The sequence below is a fragment of the Heterostelium album genome (genome assembly GCF_000004825.1).
Source record: "Heterostelium album PN500 unplaced genomic scaffold PPL_contig8, whole genome shotgun sequence".
In the NCBI taxonomy this organism is placed as follows: Eukaryota; Evosea; class Eumycetozoa; order Acytosteliales; family Acytosteliaceae; genus Heterostelium; species Heterostelium album.
Window position 1 is genome coordinate 725892 of NW_008805085.1, and position 11562 is coordinate 737453.

Here is an 11562-nt window from a genome sequence, read left to right on the forward strand (position 1 = left end):
TCATCATCCTACATATCTCTCTTCTTATTAATATTATTAATATTTAATCAAATTAATTAATATTTTTGTATATTAGATATATAGATAGGTTAGATATAAAATGTCATCTGCTTTTCAAGAACATGTCGCTGCTGTGACTAGAAATTACTATGTCAACCCACGTCTTGGTATGTAGATAGTTACTGATACATTTATAATGATGATTCACAGTTTAGTTTACTAATATTCAAATCTATAGACTACAGAACTGTAACTGGTGTCAATGGTCCATTGGTTATTTTGGATAACATCAAAGTAGGTCTTTAAATCAACTTTTACCACACACTTCAACAAACAAACAAACAAATACAGGAACAACAACTATTAGCTATTTTTCAACTTTCAACAATACTACTATAATTAGCAAAAGAAAGCATACAGATCTAAATATATTGTAGATATAGACACATAAAGAAAATTACATTGTTTTGATGGATTAATAGGATATTAAGTTGTTGATAGTCATTTGAATAAAAAAAAAAAAAAAAAAAAAGGATAAAAAGATAGATATTATATTACCAGCACATCTTTTATATAGATACAATACAATACAATCAAATCTACACATTAATTATATCAAACTATATATTGTTATTTAGATATTAATATAATTCTATTTTATTTTCATTTTTTATTTTTATTTTTAATATTTTATAGGGACCAAAGTTCTCTGAAATTGTAACTTTGACTTTGGGTGACGGTACCCAACGTAAGGGTCAAGTACTCGAAATCAGTGGTAAGAGAGCTGTCGTACAGGTTTTCGAAGGTACCATCGGTATTGATGCCAAGCACACTCGTTGCGAGTTCTCTGGTGACATTTTGAAGATGCCAGTATCTGAGGATTCTTTGGGTCGTATTTTCAACGGTTCTGGTAAGCCAGTCGACAAGGGTCCACCAGTTTTGGCAGAAGACTATTTGGATATTCAAGGTCAACCAATCAATCCATCCGTTCGTGTCTACCCAAGAGAGATGATTCAAACCGGTATCTCTGCTATCGACACTATGAATTCCGTAGCTCGTGGTCAAAAGATTCCAATTTTCTCTGCTGCCGGTCTTCCACACAATGAAATTGCCGCTCAGATCTGTCGTCAAGCCGGTCTCGTCAAGCGTTCCGGTAAGGGTGTCAACGACGACCACGATGACAATTTCGCTATCGTTTTCGCAGCTATGGGTGTCAATATGGAGACTGCCTCTTTCTTCAAGCGTGACTTTGAGGAGTCTGGTTCCATGGAGAGAACTACACTCTTCCTCAATCTTGCCGATCATCCAACCATCGAGCGTATCATTACACCACGTCTCGCCTTGACCACCGCCGAGTACTTGGCTTACCAATGCGAGAAGCACGTCTTGGTTATCTTGACTGATATGTCTTCGTATGCCGATGCGCTTCGTGAGGTATCTGCTGCTCGTGAAGAGGTGCCAGGTCGTCGTGGTTACCCAGGTTATATGTATACTGATCTTTCCACCATCTACGAACGTGCCGGTCGTATCAATGGTCGTAACGGTTCCATCACTCAAATTCCAATTTTGACTATGCCAAACGACGATATTACCCATCCAATTCCAGATCTTACTGGTTACATTACTGAGGGTCAAATCTACGTCGATCGTCAAATCAACAACAGACAAATCTACCCACCCATCAACGTATTGCCATCGCTCTCTCGTCTGATGAAGTCGGCTATTGGTGACGACATGACACGTAACGATCACTCTGAAGTTTCCAATCAAATGTATGCCAACTATGCCATCGGTAAGGACGTTCAAGCCATGAAGGCTGTCGTTGGTGAGGAAGCTTTGTCCTCTGAAGACAGACTCTATTTGGAGTTCTTGGAGAAGTTTGAAAGTAAATTTATTGGTCAAAGCCATTATGAGAATCGTGATATTTTCCAATCTCTAGAGTTGGGATGGAACTTGTATGTATAAAATTAATTTAATTTTATTGATCTATAATCCTCAGATTAACTAACAATTATCATCACTTTTTTAATTCTCTATTTATTGCTTTTCATTAAAGACTTCGTACTTTCCCACCAACTATGCTCAAACGTATCACTGAGAAAACTATCAAGCAATATTACTCAAGACAAGGAGATAAAGGAACAATTGACAACAACTAAACCAATAGTTTGCTAATATTAATTAAAAACATCATCACCATCACCATTTAATAAATAAACAAATAAATAATATATACTTTTACTTTATATCTTTTGTTTTCTTTCTATTCATTCACTTTATTGAAATATTTGTTTTTAAATCTTTTGTTGTATCACTCAATGAAACAATCAGAGTTGGATTCATTAATATTATTGAGTTTAATTAAATAACAAAAAAAAAACAAATCTCATAACATAACATATATCCAAGTCACAGAAGTCATTAAAATAAAGTATAAAGTATTTTATAGATTAACTAGAAAAAAAGATTTATTAATAAAAAAAACTTCCACATTGTTTTTTTTTTCCAGTAAATCAAACTCTTTTATGAATTAATAAACGAAATAGTACATACTATGAACCAAAATAGATATGCAATATTTATAAATTTATGAATCAAGAATCATCATTATTCAATAGAGAACAACAACAGTATCAAGCAAATGAGAATGATTATAAATTAGACGAAAGTATATTGTTAACTGCTGCTACTGTATCACCTTTAGATAATGGTGGTGTTAATTTTGATAATTATGGTAAAACTACTAGCGTAGATAATAATAATAATAATAATAAAGATCAAGAGCAACAACAACAACAACAATCATCATCATCACCAAAATCAAATACATTCTTTAGTATTAGAATAGTTGATATAGACTTTTATTTAGCCAAACCGACTGTCCCTCTTGATGTAACACATTCACCACTTGACAATTCACCTATTCCACTTGTACCAATTGTAAGGGTGTTTGGTTCTACACCTGCAGGTCAGAAAGCATGCCTTCATCTTCACAAGTTGTTTCCTTACTTCTTTATTGAATACTCTGAGAAGTTACCTTTAGATTTAGATTATGGTAATGTTAATCTCTATAGCATATTATCTTTTATTTAAAATTCTAATAATAATGGATTGTTTATATTGATATCAATCAATAGTTAATACATATATTAGAAAATTAATATCAAGTATAAATATGGCAATGAAATCACCTTATTCTAATCAACAAGCACAAGTACAAGCACAACAGAAACAACAACAACAACAAACACAAGAACAACAACACGTTTTCAATGCAAGATTGACTAGAGGTAGACCTTTCTATGGTTATTATCCGCAAGATAAAATATTTATAAAGATATTCTTGTAAGTTTAATCAAAATCAAATCAAAACCAAATTATAATGTTAATCATTAATATTAATATTATTTTCTTTAATAATATTATTAGATATAATCCAGATAATTTAAATAGAATAGCTAATCTTTTAAGAAATGGATCGATTATGGGTGTAAAGTTTGATGTTTACGAAGCACATATTCCATTTATGTTACAGGTGTTCTTGGATTACAATCTAGCAGGAATGTCATTCATTGATTTCACAAAGATTCTATTCAGAGGACCACTTCCATCTGCCAAGAGAATGTGGGGATCCTATGAACATGATCGTTCTCAAAATTCAGGTAATTAATTATTACTTGATCAAAGTTTAGTTTGTTTGTACAATGTTATTAATATCAAATTCATTAATAATAATAATAATAATATAATAGCACCGGATCATAAGAATATTGAATTTAGAAAATGGTTCAGTGAATATTGTGGTAGTGATTTCAAGTATTGGTCACCTATACAATCGAGAAAGACAACCTGTGAGTTGGAGGTGGACGGTGATATCTTTGATACCACCAATATCAATTATAATAACTATACTCCAATTGTACAGTCGGATGTAGAGCAAAAGTTGGTACAGTCACTCAACTCTATTTGGAACGATGAGATCGAGCGACGTAGAAACAACGGTATGCCAACGCAATTCACTCAGGTACAGAGTCAACCTCGTCGTCCTTTTCAAATGGGTTACTTTGTACAGCCACTTGCTCACAAAAAGATTGAATCAATCATTGAAAAAGAGAATCAAATTATAAAGAATCATTTAGATAAATTAGATAACAATAATAATAATAATAACAATAATCAACAACAACAACAACAATCAATATTGATAAATTCACAACCTTCAATTAATATGAATCAATCTTTGATAGATAAACAATTGTTATCACAACAATATTTTCAAGCGATTCCACCCTCGAATTCAACGAATATCTCTATTGAATCGGAACCATCGATGAAAGATGACATCAACTTGGATATCAATATTAGATTCGAACAGCTAGAGTATGAGAGAGAGCAACAGCAATTGAAAGAGCAACAGCAATTGTTGGATGAATTCGAATTTGATATCTCTGGAACAACTGCAACAACAACAACAACTATAGCAACATCTTTACCAGCACAACAAACAACAGTAGCAGCACCAAATAAAACTACAACTAAAGATCAATTGATTAAATATAATCGAGATAGTAATAATGAAGAAGATGATGACGACAGTGATCAAGATAACGATCAAATCAAATCACAAAGAGAGATAAAAGACATATTGGCATCGTCACAACCACCACCATCACAACATATCTTTTCTCAAACTGAGTATTGTTGGTCAGATGTCGAGGATGAAGTTGAAGAAAAAGATAATAGTCAAAGTTCATTAGGAAAGAGAAAGCTCTCAGTCAATAGTAATAACAACAACGATGAGGAGCCGCATATTGAAGAATTGGATGATTCTATTCCACAGTTTGATGGTGGAACCGATCCTAAAAAGAAAAACAAACAAATCAATAATAATAGTAATAGTAATAATAATGTTAATCAACAACAAGAATCAACACTTTTATCAAAGTATAGAAACAGTTTTCATTCTATGTATGATGATATTGATGACCCTATTATTACATCACAACAGAATAGTCGTAAATCAACTGCAACAACCTCTTCCTCTAAATACAAATTGAAAACAACTCAAGCTTTAGTTTTCAACAAAGATAGCAATAGCAATAGTAATAATAATAATAATAATAATAACAATGGATTTAAATCAACTTCATTGTTAAAGGTTAATAGTAATAATCCAATTGATATCGAGTATGAAGATAGTTCCTCTTCTCCTGTTTCTAAAGCGCAAGCCAATGAAATCACCCTGGTTCCTTCAACATTTCCTTATCTAGATGAACAGCAAAAAGAGAGTAGCCAACAACAACAACAATATCAACTCCAAGCAACACCACCAAAACCACTTAAATCATGTTTCAAGAAAACCAACAAACATTTTATTAGCAATCCAGTCAATCTTACTCCACCAAAGAAGACAGTTCGATTCTTTATACCATCACCAGAGTTTGTACCGGAAACACAATTCGATGAACCACCAGCTACCCACAATACACCCATGTACATAACAGAGACACCAACGGGCACCACTACCACCAAGGTATCACCTCCGATCGTTAGTCCAATTGCATTCTCATCTTCCTTTTTCGAACCTTCGTTATCGTCGATTCCCACCAATCAACAGGAATCACAAATTTTACAATCCAATCAAATGATTGAAGTTTCGCCAACTAGTACCAACAACAACAACAACAATACTAGTATTCTTTTCAAAATTGAATCATCTTCATCGTCATCTATCACACCTCCACGTCAATCACCACAAGTTGTTACTAACAACAACAACAACAACAACAGTCCAAATACATCACCTCATACTCCACCACCACCAATTGTACAAAAAGATTCACCAACACCGCCTCCACCTCTAAAGTTTTCAGATTCACCAATTAAGCCTGCTTATATACCACCAAAACAAGCGGTTTCCACACCACTACCGACACCTCCAACTCCAGAGACACCACCTTCTACACCACCACCTCCCCCACCGATCTCTCCAGATGAACAAGTTAAATTAAATAGAGTTTATACCGATATTGTACCATTGGTCCAATCACCACTCTCACCTCCACCACCATTTTATGAACCAGAGATAAGGCAGGCGACACCCATCAACAGTAAATCACCAACGGACAACGAGCCATCCCAAACGTTCTCAGACCTTTCATCAATTTCAATAAGAATGGATGACAGCAATCAGAGTAATTATGATTTCACTGTAATGGAACTTGATTCACCTGCTGAAGTCGATCAATTTGAATATGAGGAAATGGTAACAGATCAACAATCACAAGAACAAGAAGAGAAAATAGGTATTCTCCAAAAAGAAAAAGAAGAGGATGTTAAAGAGGAAGAAGAAGAAGATGGTGATGAAATGTTTATGATGGATGGTAGTCCAATGATTTTCATTCGAGATAACAGTGATAGTGAACATGTTAATGATAATCACACCGCCACTACCACCACCACCAACAACAACAACAACAACAACAACAACAACAACAATAACAATAACAATAACAATAATCTCGAATTGAATAATGAATCATTTTGCTATTCATTCCCAGATAATGGACCTGATTATGATGATCTTCATAATCAAAACAATAATAATAATAGTAACAACAATAATATTATTAATAATAATTTGGTTGTGGAGACCTTGGTTCAGAAAAATGATAATAATAATAATAACCAAAAAGAAGATATAATGAAAGATTTTCCAACAACCAGATATATTCAGCATTATGATGACAGTATGAATGTGTTTAGACCTTTACATCCACCTCCAACCAATCAGGAAATCATAGAGGAGATTCATAACTCTATGAATCCTATTACAGTCTACAAAGATCTTTACTATTCCAATCAAGACGACTCTGAAAGGAAAAAGGTCTTTGAGACACCTGTGTTCAAGTCTGGTATCGGTGATCTTAAGGGTATCAGTTATTGGAAGAGACTGGATGTTCAATCACAGCTCAAACCAACATTGCGTATATTCACACCATCGATTCCACCTCCTTCACCCAAATCGTTATTGGAGTCATACAAACGAACCAAGAATATAGACAATTCCAACGATTTGGCAGGTGCACATCCAACAAGCAGTAATAATGAACAGCGACAACAACAACAAAAGAACAAACAACCTTTGGATTATTCACAGTTGTCACAATCAACACCAACCTTTAGTTATTTGTCCAAGTTGAATCCACATTCACAGAATGCACAAAAGGAGTTGAGTAACAATCTGAACCAATTCCTTACACTTCTTAGTGTAGAGCTACACATCAACACAAGAGGCGATTTGAATCCAGATCCGGAGATCGATGGTATCAAAGCGATTATCTATTGTTGCAGAGATGAAGGTGCTATAGAATCTCAAACCGAGAACTACAAGGATCTCTTTGGTATTCTAATGATTGATCCAGCCAAACAACCGGATCAGATCAACAATAATAGATTTGGACTGGAGTGCACCGTAAATTGCTATACCAATGAGTATCAGTTGTTAAAGGCATTCTGTGAACTGGTGCGTAGTTTTGACGTTGATATTTTCGTTGGATATGAAATTCAGATGCTTTCACTTGGCTACATGATAGAGCGCGCCAGACATCTCGGTATTTCACTGTGTGACGAAATCAGTAGAATCATCACACCGGTGACCAACAACCAGTACAACATGAAATCCGACAACTTTTTCTCCAGAGAGTTGGATCGGTTCGGATATGACCATTCTTCTGGTATTCAAATCATCGGTCGTATTGTCATAAATATTTGGCGTTTACTCAGACATGAAATAACTATCGATATTTATACCTATCAGAATATTTGTTTCCATCGACTTAAACGAAGAATTCCTGAATACTCCCCGAAAACACTGACCGATTGGTACAATAGTGGCTGTCAAACTTGGAGAACACTGTCATTCTATCTCGAGCATTGCAAGGGTAATTTTGATCTCCTCTACAGTTTCGATATCATTGGTAGAACCAGTGAATTGGCCAGAGTCTATGGTATCGATTTCTTTAGTGTTTTGTCAAGAGGTTCACAGTTTCGAGTGGAATCAATGCTGCTGCGTTTGACAAAGCCTGAAAACTATATAATGTACTCACCTTCGAGAGACCAGACAACGAATCAACCTATGCCAGAAAGTATTCCGCTGGTAATGGATCCAATTTCCAAGATGTTCAATTCACCAGTTGTAGTTCTCGATTTCCAATCACTGTACCCATCGATCATGATTGCCTATAACTATTGCTATTCCACATGTCTTGGAAGAGTGATTCCAACCGATCCAGTCAGTCATGACAAGAATCTTGGCTCTGGTAAAATCAATATTAAACCAGGATTACTTCGATTACTTGGCGACAATGTATCAGTGTCTCCTAATGAGGTTATGTATACAAATACACAAACTAGAAAGGGACTGTTCCCAAAGCTGCTTACCGAGGTACTGGAGACCAGAATCATGATCAAGAAAGCAATGAAAAAGTATAGAGACAACAAGAAGATCTATAACATGTTGGATGCTCGGCAACTGGCATTGAAAATGATGGCCAATGTATCGTTTGGATATACTGCGGCCACCTTTTCTGGTAGAATGTCATGTATTGAAATTGCCGATAGTATCGTCCAGACTGCGAGAGAAACACTGGAGGCTGCAATCAGGATAGCAGAGACCTCCAAAGAGTGGCGTGCCAAAGTGATCTATGGAGATACTGACAGTCTTTTTGTGCTGCTACCGGGTGTTTCCAGGGAGGAAGCTTTCGTTATTGGCCAAAAGATTGCAGATAAAGTGACATCAATGAATCCAAAGCCAGTCAAGCTAATCTTTGAAAAGGTTTACCATCCCACTCTACTGGCAAACAAGAAGCGTTATGTTGGCTACAAATATGAGAGTCCGACACAGACCGAGCCAATATTCGATGCCAAGGGCATAGAGACTGTCAGAAGAGATCAATGCAAGTTGGTATCGAAAATCATGGAGAAATCTATTCGTACTCTCTTTGAGAAGAAAGATCTCTCGTTGGTCAAATCATACATGACGCGGCAGTGGCAAAAGATATTCCAAGAGCGAGTATCTCTGAAAGATTTCATCTTCGCCAAAGCGGTGAAGCTAGGAAACTACTCTACGAATGGTCCACTTCCGGCAGCTGCTCAACTTGCCCAGAGAATCATGGAGAAAGATCCAAGAGGTGAGCCGCGATACGGTGAGAGAGTCAGGTTTGTTGTGGTCTATGGAACACCGAATTCAAGGCTGTGCGACCTCGTTGTCACACCACACGAGTACATGACCAACAAGACACTGAGAATCAATATATTCTACTACATTACCAAACAGATTCTACCGGCAATGGATAGAATTTTAAAACTGGTTGGAATCAACATACACAAGTGGTTCGCTGCCTTCCCAAAGCAATATGTGACCACTCCCAATCAGCGTATCAATCTGTTCTTCAATAACAATCATCATCTTGGTCAAGAACAACAACGATTGATCGCTCAACAGCAACAACATAAAAATCCAGAGCAACAACGTCAACAATATACAATCGATCAATTCTATTACAGTAGAAATTGCTTTGTTTGTGGATTGAAAATGGCAAATGAAATTCATACCAAAGATACCATTCCTGAACAGAATAGCCCGTTAGCTCTACCTATGTGTGAAAACTGTGAAAGTGACAAGCAAATACAACACTACACTCTAGTGAACAGAATGAACTATCTGGAATTACAAAAGAATAAGATGTTAGAGATTTGTCATACATGCATCGGACAACAAACCTATTCAAATGATATCGAGTGTCAATCATTGGATTGTGATACATTCTATGAAAGAATTAAACTGTTAAATCTTTTTAAGAATATGAACATTTGGTTTGAAAGTACTCTTGATCAAATAAAAAAAAAACAACCAATATTTTTTTATTTTTTTTTTAACGAGCTTTGTAATTATTAAAGAAAAATGTATTATGTATGTCTATTTTAATCAATTAAAAATAAAATTAAATCATTTTACTACTCATGAATATAATTGTTATTATTGATTCGTCATTTGATTTATAAATTCCGAATCAATGGTCTATATAATAAGTTTTTTTTTTATTTTTTTTATTTTTTTATTCTGTACAATAAATATAATATCAACAAATAATTAAATGATAATCCATAACTATAAATCTCATTTTTAAAATAACTTTCTTTGTAATCTTAATCTTGGGTTTGGTTGTTCCGATTTCTAAAATATATAAAAAGTTAATTAATATCAACTCCAATAGCAAACTGTATTATCAATACAATTAATCTTACCTTTTTAATCTCCAAAATTTCCTTAACTTTGGGCAAATTCAAAATACCAAGGATGTTGATTCTTTTTAGTGGATCTGAGCTCATCATTGATGAAATTAAATCTTTCAGGTCATTGGAAATGCTAATGTTTTGTGGGAACGGAATATTCCCTTCTCTTAGGTTTCTCCACCATTGGCCTTGTGACGGTAGTTGATAACCTGTTATACATTCATAAATTGTAATACCAAAACTAAAAATATCTGCAGACTGTGTGTAATTCTCATCGAGTAGCTCCGGTGCCATATAAATTTGATCGCCCTCTGTATCTCCATTGGTCACACTGACACCAAAGTCACAGATCTTGAGTGATCCTTCATTTGAAAACAAGAGATTCTCTGGCTTAATATCGAGATGTATGATTCCATTTGAGTGAACATGTTCGAGACCACGCGATATATCTGCAATATAATTCCAAAGCAGAGTCTCATCGATGGCACCGTCTGTCTGATTTAGCTTATCTTTTAGACTGCCTTTCTCGCAAAGCTCCATCTGTATATATAAATGACCACCTTCCTCCCAGGCAGCCATAACTGTTGCAATGTTGGGATGATATCCCAATCGCATGCCTTTCTCGATTTCCTGGAGCTGATGACTACGCTCATTCGTCTCCCAGATTGGCTTTTTAGATTTCTTTACTGCATAGAGATGATCGTCCAGAAAGCTCTTTGCTTTCCAAACCTCACCAAAACAACCTTCACCCAGTTTCACCAAGTATTGGAAATGTGTACTCGATGATTTGGCACGTTTACGTTGTGTAAGAAAATGTACACCATGAAAATTAGGATCGATACCGCCACCTCCACTGCTATTGATTGCTTTCTCGTTGATTGATATCTTTGTCACCAATGGCTTTGAGCTCATGTCCGTGTATTGTGTACGAGCCGGTGATCTAAGTGGTGTTTTCGAGGGCGCTTTAGGGCAAACCAAAGGCGTCGATGGTGTTGCAATGATAACTGCTTCCTCGAATGGATTAGATGTTGGTGGTGTTGCCGGTGGTGTTGCTGGAGGTGTCAATGGAGTTGCCGGTGTAAATGGTGTATCTTTCTTTTGTCTCTTTAGAACCATAGTTGGTTCTTCAAAAGCTAGTTGATCTGGTATTGGTCTACCTGTCATTATTATTGTAATTTTACTCTTATTTTAAATTTATCTCTATGAAACAAAAATTATTTCTTATATTTCTTTATTTCCTATAAATCTGTGAAACTGTTTTTTTTT

General features: G+C 35.3%; 4 protein-coding genes across 4 annotated transcripts; 3 read left to right on the forward strand and 1 right to left on the reverse strand.

Moving 5' to 3' along the window:
- Positions 1-100: 100 nt before the first annotated feature.
- On the forward strand, positions 101-2159 carry vatB (V-type proton ATPase subunit B; the record flags this gene model as incomplete). Its single annotated transcript, XM_020574853.1, has 4 exons — positions 101-167; positions 239-294; positions 697-1955; positions 2057-2159. The coding sequence occupies 4 exons, from the start codon at positions 101-103 to the stop codon at positions 2157-2159; spliced, it is 1485 nt and encodes a 494-aa protein (XP_020435267.1).
- Positions 2160-2589: 430 nt separating this feature from the next.
- On the forward strand, positions 2590-3093 carry PPL_03941 (uncharacterized protein; the record flags this gene model as incomplete). The annotated part of the gene is made up of 1 exon (XM_020574854.1): positions 2590-3093. The coding sequence occupies one exon, from the start codon at positions 2590-2592 to the stop codon at positions 3091-3093; it is 504 nt and encodes a 167-aa protein (XP_020435268.1).
- Positions 3094-3175: 82 nt separating this feature from the next.
- On the forward strand, positions 3176-9996 carry polZ (DNA polymerase zeta catalytic subunit; the record flags this gene model as incomplete). The annotated part of the gene is made up of 5 exons (XM_020574855.1): positions 3176-3345; positions 3430-3662; positions 3753-7613; positions 7704-9580; positions 9961-9996. 5 exons carry the CDS (start codon positions 3176-3178, stop codon positions 9994-9996), a joined length of 6177 nt encoding a protein of 2058 aa, XP_020435269.1.
- A 190-nt stretch (positions 9997-10186) lies between these two features.
- PPL_03943 (putative protein tyrosine kinase) lies at positions 10187-11460 on the reverse strand (the record flags this gene model as incomplete). Its single annotated transcript, XM_020574856.1, has 3 exons — positions 10187-10237; positions 10309-10836; positions 10984-11460. The coding sequence occupies 3 exons, from the start codon at positions 11458-11460 to the stop codon at positions 10187-10189; spliced, it is 1056 nt and encodes a 351-aa protein (XP_020435270.1).
- Positions 11461-11562: the final 102 nt, after the last annotated feature.